The sequence below is a fragment of the Hydra vulgaris genome, chromosome 02 (assembly GCF_038396675.1).
Source record: "Hydra vulgaris chromosome 02, alternate assembly HydraT2T_AEP".
NCBI lineage: Eukaryota > Metazoa > Cnidaria > Hydrozoa > Anthoathecata > Hydridae > Hydra > Hydra vulgaris.
In genome coordinates, this window is record NC_088921.1 from 39,999,232 (window position 1) to 40,015,000 (window position 15,769).

A 15,769-nucleotide genomic window follows, 5' to 3' on the forward strand; every position below is an offset into this window, starting at 1 on the left:
CTCTGTCAATTTTTGGCCAACCCCCCGTTATATATGATGTCAGTTTTTGTGTACTCCCCCGCTTAGAAACAAAATGTTTAAAAACAATTGATTTTTTTCTGACTAAATTATACATTTTTATAGTAAATCTCATCAAATTTATAATATAATAGTCGATATCTCATTAAATAATCAACTAAGCAAATAGTATTATATATCTTTAATACAATTTTCCCATGGGTTGTTAAAGTGATCATCGATTGAATAGGTAGTGAATGCTCTCCGCGCTCTAAAAGGATATCGTATTCTTGAGGTACAATCAAATTATTTGCGTCAACTTCATTTTCATCTAATCATTCAGCAGTTTCCGAACTCTTCTGCAAGGCGATGACTGCCAAAAATTCTGTCTGACGCTTGGCAGCGATACGAACAGGTTAGACCCTTTTGATTAGAGGGAGAGTTATAGCAGAAGAATGGATAGAAGCGTGCTTTTTCAACATAGCTTGAGAGGCAAAGTAGATATTGCACTTTTTACAGATTATATCAGCTAGGCTAGATTGAATTGATGGACAAAACGCATCATACGGCAAAATTGGAAATCCTTTGGCAGTACGAAGAAGAATACTTTCAATGTTTGATGCGATGAGCATAAAGACGGATGATGGAAACAATTATTTTGCTCCTTCTGAGACATCTACTGCTTTGAACCTGTCTCTCCTTTGATTGACAGGGACAGGTGGCGGAAGAAATTCTTCCGCCACCTGTCCCTTCTCTAATTAGAGTAAAGTAAGAGCTTCTAATAGTCCGACAACAAGAACGATTTTCACATTTCACAATTTTAGTAAAATATTAACTTGTACGAAGATGATCGGCAATCCAACGTTGATCTTATTTAAAAGGCTCCTTGACTCTAGCTCTGATTTGTCTGTATCAATATACTCTGCAATGGTTGGATAACCGTCAATTTGTAGATCAGACCAGATATCAGCCAAAGCCTGTCCTGCAAAACTAAAGTTCTGTTTTTCTAAATTTTCATCTATTGTCCTGCTTGATTTAAAAAGATATGTTGGTTATTATAGGTTAAAAATTTTATTAATATTTTTACAAATTAACTTTTTTCAATGTAATTACCTTAAGAATCAAGATGAGTTCCGTAATGTTTGTGCGAAAGAATCACCCCAGGTAATTCTTTACTTAGAGGTGCCATTTGTCGCTCAGCTCTGTTGAATGCATTGCGGCCTGGAGCGTTCTTCATGATGAAAAGAGCGTCAAGGTTATTCTTCAAGAAATGGTGAGTCCCGATTTCAATTACTTTCTGGTATCTGGGATTTTCAGGTCCTCCATCGACGCTAAACACAACGATAGACTTAACCATATTAGTTTGAGGATCTCTGGTAGTAGAGTCAAATTCTTTGATATCCAAGAGCCGCTGAAAGTCTAATCCATGGGCGAAGGACTGTTTTGACGTGCCTTTTACCTTCTAATGTTCCGTAACTTCTCGGAAGTAGACGAGTATAGAGGGCGCTCTTGCTGATTGCAAATCCAATTTTGTTCATCTCGTATGTCAATATGTCGAGAGTTTTAATGCTCTAAATAATAAAGAAATATATTTGGATATAATTAACTTTTTTACAGAAAACGGGATTTATTTCGTAAATTATATTCAAATCATATCTTGAAATTAGTTGTTAACATTTCAAGGATATTTACTATTGTAAATATCTTTGAAATGTTAACAACTGTGCAAGTACTAATTAAGAGTAAAATTCTAACAAATACAATATTAACAAACATAGCTAAGCTATCATTACCCGAAGAACCTCTGACCGACGTCTTTCATCAGCGGACGAACCATGGAGAGCAGTATCCATAATCGCCTTCAAAAGAAGAGGTTGATCTACTTCTAATGGCGGTCGACCAGGTTTCTTTCTGATTTTTAGTTTTTTTCTTTGACTTCTGGATGCTCCAAGCAGATTTCCTCCATTCCAGCTTTTTTCATTTCTCTAGTTTTTTTCTGTTGAGCTTGATCATACTTTTTTTTGGCCAGCTCTTTACATAGATGAGCTAGTTTCTTCTTTTTATTTTTCAAATCATCCTCTTCAGCTTCAGCAATGAATCCACTTCTCTTTCTAGTCTTCAGTCCAGCAACTTCACAATTTAAAGCTGCAATCTCAGAATTGAGTCGATCTTGAGCCACTGTTCTTGCATTTTTTTGATTTTTCGTGGTCAACAAATTCAAAGTTAATGCACTTTGTTGATCATCAATAACAGATCGCTCATTGGTGGGCTCAACAAACTGTGAGAAATTCTTGTCAAATTCAAGTGGAGTATACGTGGGGGCAGACTGTTTTGGAGTATTGGCCCAAAATGATAATTGCTTGCTCTTAAACTTTATTGCCTTTTCATTAAATAAATTGATTAAATACATTACTCTTGATTCAAGATCCTTATGCACCAGTTTCTTTCTTTTAATGAATTCCATATACTATGGACTTCTTTCTGGATATTAGCCTTTTTTTTATCGGGATGAGCATTTCCGTAAAAGACCATCAATAAGTTAAGTAATGCGGTTTTATCCATATTTTAATATTGATTTATTAGTATTGTTTACATCACAATCAGAATAATGATTTTACTCATCGTTAGCGCAAGCTTTTTAAAAGAGTTTCTTCAACCCGCTAGGGAGAAATTAGCGTTTCGAATTTTCAATAGACTTTATGTGTTTGCATTGCATCAAGTTTTAAATCAACTAGAGAGCAATTAGAGTTTCGCATTTGAAATAACGACAATTTAATTTCAAAAAATGATAAATTTATAAGTTTACTTTTATGAGTTTACTTTGAACCACATTTTATAATCCGCTAGGGAGCGAATAACGATTGTGAATTTTATATACAAAGAGTTAATATTTCTAACATAACTTGATTCGCAGTCAAATGGTAATATATTAATAAAACAATAGTAATTTTGATTTTACACTGGCAACTATAACTTATAATAAATAATTCAAAAAACATAAGTTCAACAGTGTAAAACTTTTTGTTAACGAATGCTGTTCATTTTCGACTAATTTTATTTTAGGACGCAATTATCAGAAAAATACTGATATTGCAAAATGACATAGAAGAATGTTACCGAAGGTTACATCATATCGGGTATAAGCGAGACAATCAATTATATCAAATTCATAAAAAACATCTTAACAAAACTGACATCGCTGCATATGAATGCTACCTTGGTACAAAGTCTGATCTTGCTTGGAAAATAGCCAAAATTCAAGAAAATATAAAAGTTGAAAAAAAGTGCTATGCATCTCTTCAGCAAATTACATTAGATTAGAACTTTCAGAGCTAATTTTTAAAATACTCAATGATCTGATAAATATGTAAATAATATGTGTAAAGTGTTTTTTGTTTCATCTTTGTATTTATAGTGTAACAATATATTTGTAAATAAAAGAATAATGTTTAAAATGTTTTTTTGAGCTGCGTTATTTTGAACTGTTCAGATCTTTGTGCAAATGAAAACTGTTAATGTTACTTTCAATGAACATGCTAGATCTATAGTAACTATATTTATAAATGCTGGATCTTCTTGCCTTTATCCATGATATTAGCTTATGCCTCCTTGATAATAGCTATGCAACTCTTTCTGTTATTTCCTAACAAGGGAGATAAAAGAAACTATAAAAATAAAGCTGAAACTCGGTTTTATTTTTTCTGAGGCCATCTGGCAGCAAGGTTTCTTAAATTTTGTGGTTGCTTTTATAAAGGGTGATTCCATCAAAAGATATAAAATAGCAGAGTATTAACAATACTTGGTTGTGCCTGGATCGTGTCCATGATAGATGACCTAAGTTACAACTGTTAACAAGCGATACTGATGCAATTGCCCAACTCATTGTAGAAGGTACCACGCATTAACAAGACTAAAGTACATAAAAGTATTAAACATAAAACACTATCACTCCCACCAAATTCTTTTCGATCTATCTTTTACGAATATTTGTGGTCATTGAAGTAACTATTTTCATCTGTTGATTGTGCGTTTCATTCTGACTCCAATAATTCCGCGTTCAAAATCACCAAATGACTTTTTTAAATCTCATTTAATTTTATTTTATCTCATTTCATTCTCAATCCTGACCCAAGCCCTATCCCTGCCGGTCACTTTACATATACAGTGGCCTTAAGAATTTTTTGATGTCATAGCTTAACAAACCGGTGCGTCTTCTAAGAGTAAGTCATTCTTTTTTAAATTTCATTGGTAGTCCGAGAGCCATGAAACAGGGTTTTCAAGATGTCATGGTCTTGTACGGAAATTTCGACAAGCCTACATTCTACTTGACGTTTACCTGTAACCCAAAGTGATAGAAAATAACCAGCAACATTTTTTTGCTAAAAATAGATCTGATGTTACCGCACGTATGTTACTGGGTGCACCTTAACAAACACACAAGAAACACACAAAAGAAGAGAAAAAAAAAATGGGCTGCTAAGACGCAACAGTTAGGTTGGTATTAAGAATAACCATTGATGTTTTAGCTCAAACTTTTATTTAGATTTTATTTGAACCGTCTGTCTCTTTAACTGTTTTTTTATTTTCACTACTATCCTGGTGATGTAAAAAAAATTTTTTACGTACTAATTGGTTTCAATAGTTAAAGGATTCATAAAGTTTTAATTTATATAGCGTTTCTATAAAATTGTAATAAAGTTTTAATTTATATAGCGTTTCTATAAAATTTCATAAAGTTTTAATTTATATAGCGTTTCTATAAAATTTATATAGCGTTTCTATAAAATTGTAATAAAGTTTTTACCATACTTCTATAATAATGCGATCTATAATCATTTTTTCTAAAAGTGTTTTAATAAAACTTCTATGTTTTTATAAAGCTATAATAGAGTTTTTATTGAAAAGGCATTTTAAAAGTTTGTGCAAGTTAAATAAGATTGATTTTAACTAAAATTCCACGTTTATCTAAAACAAATTAATTATCTAAAAACTATTTTTATATAGATTACATGATTTATTTAAAGTTTATATGATCGATAATTGATCGATAATTGATCGATAATAAAAGAAAAGTGAAAATAAAATACCTTTAATAAAATATCTGTTCAAAAAGTAAAACACCTGTAGTATGTATTTATGTAGATTTTAAAATTTGTCAATTTTAAAAACATGCAAATGTATGCTGGAAAATTTTTCATTTCAAATATCTAGATCTAGTTGCAGAAGCGTACAATTGTATGCTGGAGCATGCTGAATAGCATATATTTGTATGCAAAAACATATATTTGCATGCTGAAACAGCTTTCAATTAAGCTATCCAATCTAGCCGTATAAGCATACTCTGCAATGATAGCAATGGTATACTACCGCATTAACAGCTATTTCTTTAGGTGCTTTGCAATAAAACCGTCACATAAGCTTATATTGTTAAGGTGGTCGTAATTGTAACTGTTTCAAAAATGTGTCTTTGGTATACCAAACTCTAAAATAAAAAAATTCGCGATAGCCCAGCAAAGCTTGCCAATTTATTTTTATAAAAATTTCAAAAACATTATAGTTATTTAATCTTTTCTTGTTGCAAATTTACATAGCTTAACTTACATAAGCTTCATAAGATTATCCGACGATAAAGCTTCCTTGAATTTTTCTTAAAAAATAAAACTTTTTTAAAGATTTTATTATTTTCTAAAATGCTGTCCATACGTACAAATTAAAACAAGGCATTTCCAGTACAACGTTCTAACAATTTTTTTAGTATCTAAGATGTTCTGATTTGTAAAAAATATTTTTTACAAAATTATTATTGGGATACTGCATATATCCCCTATCGTTTAGCTCTATCGAGCTTAACAGCAATTCCATGACATGCGTTATTGCGTTTTTAATCGAGAAAACAAAAGTTTGCAGTATTTAGATTTTTAAAATAAAAAATAAAACTTTATTATAATATTAAAATAGCCTAACTGTATAAAAACTAAACTTCTTATAACTTTTTTTATATTTTTACAGATATAGCTTAAAGTACACGCGTCACAACGTGACATCGATTTGTCACGCCGTGACGCTCTTAATTGTGCAATAACTTGTAAAATAGAAAGTAAAATATGAATAAAAAATTATCTTTAAAGAACATATATTTTTTTACCAAAATAATATAAATTTAAAATATTTTTTATAGACATAGATATATAATAAAATTACATTTCCTCGATAAAGGCAAAACATTGAGGCATGTGGAATTGAACCTGTCATTTCGAAAAGGACATAAGTCCAAAACTTTTAGCAGTTAGTTTATAAGTTTGAATTAAAAATTTCTGTATGATTTATGTTTTTTTTATAAAAAATAAAAAGTACATAAGTTATATACGTTCTTTATTTATCTACTTCTATGTTTAATTTCTTTAGCAGCCTAGACATTATTTTAATAAAAATCATATTTTTGTTGATTTTGAAAAGTTTTAGTAAATAGACTTGTGCCCTTTTCGAAATGACAGGTTCAATTGCTGTAAACGTTTCTTCCCCCGCCGATCTTACGGACTGAGTTGAGAGACCATGTTTAAAAAAAATTATTTACATTGTTTCTGTGGTAACATTGCTTTCTTTTATGACAGTTATTGTTATATTTTTGTTACGTATAAGGAATTTAAAACTTTTAAGACTTTAAAAACTTGATATTTTATAAACATGCTCTTAGTTAACGACACATGTTTATAAATCAGCTTTTTAATTATATGACTTTAGAATATCTGTTCATAATTATTTAAACATGGCTATGACGTGTTAAATACAGCCTTCATTAGTATGTGCTTAAAAATTTAGTCAGATTGTATTTTTAACACACCAATACACTAATAGACATAATACAGATGTATAATATATATATATATATATATATATATATATATATATATATATATATATATATATATATATATATATATATATATATATATATATATATACTATATATATATATATATATATATATATATATATATATATATATATGTATATATATATATATATATATATATATACATACATATATATATATATATATATATATATATATATATATATATATATATATATATATATATATATATATATATATATATATATATATATACACATATGTATACACAATATATATAAATATACTATAATAAATATACATATGTATATATAAGTATATTTAATACTAGGTGTTGTTGTTGTTGCTATTATTATTATTGTTATTATTATTACTATTGTTGTTGTTGTTATTATTAATACCATTGTTGTTATTAGTATTGTTATTATAAAGATTTCGGTATTCAATGTGTACAGTTGACAAATTTAGGTATCAATATGTAAAAGAAGTATAGTTTATTAAGTGAAAGCAATCAGATGTTGTTTTTTTTTAACTGAATTATTACTTTATTGTTTTATTATTTTAATTTAAAAAAAATTTTTGTAAACAAAACTGTTTTAATTCTGTTCCAATTTTCTTTTCTGCTCTTGCGTTCACTTTTTTTTTCTATAAAAATATTATACTTTTAACATTCTGAGAATAATAGTCTGTTATTTTATCTAGATAATCTAAAATAAAATGTAATTTGGTTGCCTAAAATAATAAAATGACTTCTGAAATGCGTCAAATAACTGGTGGTATAGAGGAAGTCAGAGCATACATGGAATCCAAAAAAATTCCTCAGCTGTTTGAGGTTTTTTTATTTAAAAACCTAATTTTAATTGTGTATTTGTATATATATATATATATATATATATATATATATATATATATATATATATATATATATATATATATATATATATATATGTATATATATATATATATATATATATATATATATATATATATATATATATATATATATATATATATATAACCTCATATCCATATTTTAATACTTTAATTTCTTAGAGTTTGATGACAGCATTGATGTACAAAAAACCGCCTGATCACATAAAGTTTCTCATGGAGTGCCTTTTAAAAGCTAAAGATGATCCTTTTATAAAGTGGCACTCTTTTTGCGAACCACTTCCTCCCATTGTGAAGAAAGTTAGTGTTATTAAATCTGAAGCTGATTTACCTGCTGTAATTAGTAATAAATCATTTAAAAAAGATGAAAGTCCTTTACCTCCAATTTCTGAACAAAGGAAACAAAGTATTGTTATTAGAGACAGATTAAGTTTTGCTGGAAATTCAACTGATTTTTGGTATTCAGAATACACCAACCGTAATGTAGATGTTTCAGGAATTATAAAAAAACCAGTGATATTTGTGTTGGGTAATTTAGTTATAAAGTATTTTGTACATTACATAATCTAGAAATGCACTTAAATATTGTGTTTCTTAAAAAAATAAAATGAAGTTGTGTATATTACCAGTTATAATTGACCAAAAGTAGGGGAGAGTTGCTTTAATTGGACCAGTGCCTTTATTGGAATACTTGCATTTATTTTTGAAAAAAAATAATGTCTATATTTTGCATTTTTCTAGTAAAATGTCTTATTTTCTAGGTTTTTACAAATTTTTATAAGTCAATTTTTCAAAGTTATCCCTCAAAAAATACATGTGCACCATTGATTTAAAGCTTTTTTGCATCATTTTTTTTTGGTTATCTAATTTTGTGTTCACACTATATTGATTTCGCTGGGTAAACTATACTATTATAGGTTATACGGTTTTTTGTATTTAATGTGATGGGATTAAAAATGCAAATAACAATATAAACTATTTTTATAAGTTGCTGGAGCTATAAAGTTTTTTTACTTGATCAGTAATAAAATCAAAGTAATAAATTCATATAAAGTACAACATATCTTATCATAGCAGAGTGTATATTTTTAAATATCACATTTTAAATAATTTAAAAGAACTTGGTTTTTTTTTAATTTTTAATTTCTCATTTAGGTGGTCCAGGTAGCGGAAAAGGTACTCAATGTGCAAAATTGGCTGTACAATATGATTTTAAACATTTATCTGCTGGTGATTTACTTCGAAAAGAAGTTGAAAAGGGAAGTGAGATTGGACAGAAAATCAATGAAGTAATGAAAGAAGGACAACTTGTGCCAGAAGTATTGCTTTTGTTAAATTTATTTCAATTATAATTTAAATCAACTTAAGTTAATTTATTTGAGAAATTCAAGCTAAGTTTTCTCATACATAATTTCAAATTAAATTTAAATGTAATCATCATTGTATTGTTGTTTCTTGTTGCTCATTTTTATTGTTTTGCACTTATTATACGTAACATTTAAAAAAGTTAATAAATATAATCAAAGGAAAATATATAGATTTTTAAATATAAGTTTTAGATTTACTGAAATTAATTTTATAAATATTGCAATGAATTTTTTACATCGTTTTTCGATTTTTATTATTTACAGATTAATTGATTGTTTATATAAACAATTACTTGATCTGTAACAATAAGTATTTTTGGGCTTGTACTTTTCCATGTTTTTTTTCCTCTTTTTTTTGACACTTTTTTTTGTTTTGTTTTACTAGTTTTAATATTCAACTCTTTATCAATACTTTTGAAATATTTTTACTATAAAACCAATGTTTATAACTTTTATTGCAAATCTGTTCTTGTTGTATACAAAGATTGAATTGGTTCTAACATTACTTGACATTTTTTTTTAACATCTTCGCTTCCAACAAGGCTGCAAGCAACCCCTTTTTGGAAGTTACTGGAAGAGAAAAGATGAAGATTGTAGAGCAAGATAACGATTGACAGACAACTTAAAAGATTGCAAATTATATGAATCAGGAAAGCAAGGTGAAGGAAGCGAATTCCAAAGAACTGATGTTCGAGAAAAAAAACAAGGAAGTTTTGGAGCACTCAGGAACATATGGAAGATGCTGCATAACTTCCTTATGTCTAGTTTTTATTTCTATAATTTAATAGATATTAAGCTAAAATTTAAGAATTATTTACAATGGTATATTATTTAAAATGTGTCTATAGATAAGGAGGCTATGCAATTTCATAACTTTTTATTTTTAACGCTTTAACAACCCTTTATCTCAAAAACAAAAGTTTTGATAAAATAGAATACTTTGTGGCGAAGTAGTTAGAGTGTGATGCTACTAAAGACTTGCTGGGAATCTCTGTACCTTATACTTAAAAATAAGGTCTCTACCACTACACCACTACCGCATTAAGTCAGGTTTTTGAAACAATTTAAAATGAAAGTCAAACAGCATTAAATATATCTTGTTTAAGCATTTGCAGAATAATAGTTGTATAAAAATTATATTTGAAGATACTACCCTTTAACAATACAACAGACCATCAAATATATTTTGAGTTTTGTTATTAAAAATTATCTGAATTTTTTTAATTTAAAATTTAATGTTGCTATCTAAAATTTTAGTTTCATAATATTTCTATGAATTTGCTGGTGTGCATTCAATTTCTGGCACTGACACAAAGCAGTTCTCGTTAACGTTTGAAATACAAACTGCACTGTAAAACAAAAAAAGTTCATATTAAAACAATGTTTCTCCAATGTTTGTAATAATTTTTTTTAATATTTTGATTCTGAATATTAATAATAATACAACTTTTAAAAATAATATCATCTATAAAAATATTGTATCACCTTAGTTTATTAGATAAACCTAAATAAACGTTTATATAATGAATAATAATGAACCATTGATAACTGTTAAAACTTCATATAAATACTATGTTTTCTTTCCTAAGAGTTGATTTCAAAAGGATTTCAAAGTTGGTGTAAGCTTTGATATGTCAATGCTTGCACAATAAAATGTTCATTAACACTCTGACTTTTTGAGCGTAATCTATGAAAAAGTCTTTAAAAAACTGTAAAAAGTTAAAGCTATGAATAAAGATTTACAATCATCAGACAAAAAAACTTTTGAACTAAAACTTACCTTTAATATATTTTGTTCATTCAACTTCTAAGAGCAAACAATGAACTTCTGCAAAGAGTTTTGAGTTACAGGTAAATCCCAAGGTTTAATAATATTTTTTGTATAATTATATGAAATTGAGGATAAATCATTAATAAAATAATCTGAAGAATCTACACCAAGATATACACAATTTTTTATCTCTTCAATCTTTATTTTGGCTGATCATTTTTGCTGTCTTTGTTTTTTTGTCTCCAGAGCAGAAGTTTATCCTTCTGCTAAGTTCAATCTTGCATTGCTATAAAAATATATAAATCAATTCATTAATAATTAAGTTATAACTAAAGTTAATGTATAAGCTTGAAGTTATTAGCTGTTGTACGCAAACTAAATATGAACGATATCCAATAAAATCAATTAAAAACTAATAAAACCAAGAGTAATGTCCCTCTGTCTCAGAAAGATGGAATATACACAGGGTTGTTTTAATTTAAATTGATTTAAATCATGATTTGATTTGGACAAATAAAAATCATGATTTAAATTGAGTTTTTTGATTTTAATTATTTTTAATGATTATTGATTGATTTATCCCCGAGTTTGAGCTAATCTCATAATTCAATCAATTATTATAGATTAGTTATTGGACTTATAATAAAATATCTGGCAATATTAGAAAGCTCCACACAAGTAGAATTTAGATTCTAGCAACATCACTTTTTGTACACTGTGTTAATATATTAGTAGATGGGGTTTCACAATCAAACACAGAAAAAATCAAACAAAAGAAACATTTAAAATGTAAAAAATCAGCTTCTAACAACTACAATTCCACTGTAGTAGACATATATAAAATTTTATATCTAATGACACTAGTGATGTTCAATTTGCAGGTATTATTAGTATCTTTATGAACTAAAAATTAAACTATTGTAAATAAATTAATAAAAATTTGTTTTTTTTTTTCAATACTTATTACTGTATGACATTTCAAATGTTTAATTTACTTAATATAGAAAACATTTTAAATGTCATACAGTAAAAATGTTATAGGTGTAACAGCTTCTGTATACTTTGTCCAACGGTTAGTTATAAATACAAAGTTGTAACATACTGTAAGATCTTACACAAAAAAAAATTTGATTATTGCCTTTATTATTACATTGATAATTTTGATTGTAGTAAAATGTTATAAGCACATTATTTAAATGTTAATTAATACTTCATTATTTAAAAAAAATAAAACATTAAGTCACGAGAACCTCTTGAAGTTGACTTCTTATGAGGTAACCTTCAAAGATTCTTAGAAGATTAATAAATATAGCCTATTTTGTTTATTTTTATAGTTAAAAAAAATGGCAAGATAATATCAAAACCTTTCTTTATTTTTCAAAATGATACCATTTTTTAAAAATATTATCAAACAAGTTTTAAAAATATACCAAAAAAATGATCCACAACTACATAGACTTTTTGAAAATTTTTAAATGCGTCCTTAACAAGGCAAGTTTAACATTCCATCTTTAGTGCTTGTGTCTGATCTTAATACCTTTTTTAAAAATAAGGCAAAGTTAATTACTTTTATTCATATTTTTTCTTTATCATTAATTTTGCACATGATGATAGTTACAGGTAAAACCATAGAACTAGTACTGTATATAATATACTAAGGTCTCTCCTTTCCTGTAAATTTTGCGTCCTGGTGTGCAGTTCTCCTATCATGGGATTCACCGGGATTCTGGTATAATTTTTATTTGATCTAAAATTATAGTTTAAATGTAATAACAAGCAATAACAAACAATAACAAACAAGCAATGATATTGTTAAATAAATATGTTATACAAATTTATATTATTCAATAAATATGTTATACAAATTTATATTAGCAATCTATATTACTTTTTGAATCAAATACTGTTTTAAAAACCATATACAATCAATTGGTTGATAATTATTATCACAACTTTTGTGGGCTATTTTATTATTTGCTTTTAAAATCAATTTTAAAATATTGATAGCATTTTCAATGTATAACCTAATCTGAAAAAGCTGCTGCTTTTAAGGCATGTTTGGAGTGAATGATTATTTTTGAATTGATATTTGATTTGTCCTTATAAGTAAATGGATTATTTAAAAATTTTAGTAGGCCAACCAATACGAGTTTTCTGTATGCTTCAATTCTTTGATGCACATATTGAAGTATTTTACTAATAATAAATTTTTTTTTTCATTAAGTTGTTTAAGATGAACATTAATACACCTTCTATATCAAGAAGAGTAGCATAACATTTGCCGAGTTTTTTTATTCCAACTTTTATTGATTGTAGAAAAACTGCATATTTTTCTTCAGAAATATTGAGATTTTCTTTTAAATAATTTTTTTTTTTTTTTTTGTTGGAAGCGAAGAAAACATCTTCGCTTCCAACAAGGCTGCAAGCAGCCACTAATTAAAGTTGGAAGTTACTGAAAGAGAAAAGATGAAGATTATAGAGCAAGAAAATGATTGAAAGACGACTTAAAAGATTGCAAATTATATGAATCAGGAAAGCAAGATGAAGGAAGCAAATTCCAAACGTTTTTGGAGCACTTAGGAACAGTCACAGAAAAAGGATGACACTTAATTGAATGACGAGTAACACGAGAATGAATTTTAGTAGATGGCACAAGAGACGCTAGCTCTTTAGAGCAGTGCCCATTATAGTATTTGTAGAAAAGAGAAAGAGAAGCAACATTACGACAATGTGATAATGGTTGGAGGTTGGCTGCAAGAGCAGGTTCAACTATGTTTACAATGCGTTTTTGCACCTTGTCTAAAAGAGAAAGGGCATCATTAGAAGATCCGCCCCAGATATGGCAACAGTATTCCATACAAGGCCGGATTTGAGATTTATAGAGATAGATGATAGAATCCGGAGTAAGAAAGTGTCGAGCTCGATAAAGAGATGCAACCTTAGCAGATGCTAATTTTGCAACTAGTTTGATGTATGGTTTCCAAGAAAGATTGGAAGTAAGAGTTAATCCTAGAAGATGAAGAGTAGGTGACTCATCACCGTTAAAAAATATAGGAAGATCTAAATTATTGCAATAACGATTGGCTGAAAAAAATTGAGTTTTATCTGAATTAAAGTTCACCAGCCACTGTGAGCCCCATGCTGTAGCAGAAGAGAGATCCTTTTCAAGCTCAAATGCCCCCTCTAAGCAATCAGAGGGTGTTGGTTTCTTATCACGACAAGAATAAATGGTAGTTTCATCAGCAAACAATGCCATCTTAGATGTGAGAATATCTGGAAGATCGTTAATGTAAATTAAAAAGAGTATAGGGCCAAGGATAGAACCTTAAGGAACCCCTGAAGTTAAAGAAAAAGAAGAAGAGTGTTGTCCATCGAGGACAACTTTTATGCTACGATTGGAAAGGAACGATTCAATGATCTTAAAGATGTTGCCGGATACACCATAAGAATAAAGCTTATGGAGAAGACCAGCATGCCAAACTTTATCAAAAGCTTTTGAAATGTCAAGAGCGATGACCTTAACCTCTCCACCTTCATCTAAGGCACGATAAAACCTGTCAGTTATTACTGTTAGCAAATCAGCTGTAGAACAAGAAGACCGAAATCCATATTGATGGTCAGAAAGTAAGTTATTAGATTCAAGATTAAGTGTTTGTTAATTAAAGATTCAAAAACCTTGCTTATGATAGAAAGAAGACTTATGGGACGGTAGTTAGACGAATCAGATCGCTCTCCAGAATTTTTGAAAATAGGGATAACAGATGCCGCTTTCCAGCAGGCTGGAAAACAAGACTCTGATAAGCACTTATTGAATAGTTTTGAGAGTATAGATGACAATTCCGGAGAACACTTCTGCAAGACAGTAACATGTATGTTGTCCGGGCCACAAGCTGTAGAAGAGTCTAGGCAGGAAATCACTTTAGATACAGAAGCTGGAGTGATACGAATGTCAAGCAATGGATAAACCTGCTTGTTAGCAATATCAGGTAGAACGCAACTAGTGGAATCAAGAGATGATATTTATAAAAAGTTTTTAGCAAACAATTCAGCTTTGTCTTTAGGTGAGGTGACAAAGTCTGAACCATACAAGAGAGGTGGAATTTTATATTTGCTCTTATTATTGATATTATTAAAGATTCTCCAGAAGTCACGAGAGCCTAATTTTTGAGATGAGATACGAGATTTCATGACCTGAGAATAGCGGGTTTTGGCGTTAGACAAAACCTTTTTACAATTGTTTCTAACAGTAATAAACAGACATCTGTTTTCTGGAGAATTGTTTTGCTGATAAATATGGAAGTAACGGTTTCGATTGGCAATCGCAACAGCACAGTGTGAGGAAAACCATGGAGGAAAGTGAGACTTGACCTGGAATCGTCGAAAGGGAATAAAAGATTCCATGCCAGCCTGAATCCATGAAGTTATGTAAAAGCACATTTGTCGACAGGAAGACAAAAGAGTTCTACCCAAGGGCCATCACGAAGAAAATCACGGAAAGAATCCCAGTCAGCTTTACTGTAGTTGTAAGAGGTTCGATAATAGGGGGATTCAGGTGATGAAGAAGAATGAGATATTAGTTTTAGAGAGATCAAACTATGATCAGAGGAACCTAAGGGTTAATGTGGAGATACTGAGCACTGACTAGAATCAGAAACAAGACATAAGTCGAGTAGAGAAGGTAGATGATTCGGGTTGTCAGGAAAGCGAGTTGGAAAGTTGACTATTTGAGTTAGGGATTGAGAAAGGCAAAAGTTGTGGGCTTTAATGCCTGCAGAGTCACTGACACTAGAGCAAAGCCATTCAAAGTGGTGAGCATTAAAGTCATCGACAACAACTATATTAGCTGATGGATAAAGAGAGAGGGCTTGG

At 28.9% G+C, this 15,769-nt stretch overlaps 1 protein-coding gene and 1 long non-coding RNA gene across 2 annotated transcripts in view; both read left to right on the forward strand.

Moving 5' to 3' along the window:
* Nucleotides 1-720: 720 nt before the first annotated feature.
* LOC136076932 (uncharacterized) lies at nt 721-3,452 on the forward strand. The gene is made up of 2 exons (XR_010636697.1): nt 721-2,918; nt 3,061-3,452. It is a non-coding gene; the product is annotated as an uncharacterized LOC136076932 (long non-coding RNA).
* A 4,108-nt stretch (nt 3,453-7,560) lies between these two features.
* LOC100215094 (adenylate kinase isoenzyme 5) overlaps nt 7,561-15,769 on the forward strand; it is a 43,820-nt gene continuing 35,611 nt past the window's right edge. The window contains exons 1-3 of the mRNA XM_065790864.1: nt 7,561-7,703; nt 7,925-8,291; nt 8,918-9,081. Of these exons, the coding sequence (XP_065646936.1) occupies nt 7,617-7,703; nt 7,925-8,291; nt 8,918-9,081 (618 nt within the window). The 5' untranslated portion in view covers nt 7,561-7,616. The remainder of the gene's footprint in view (nt 7,704-7,924; nt 8,292-8,917; nt 9,082-15,769) is intronic.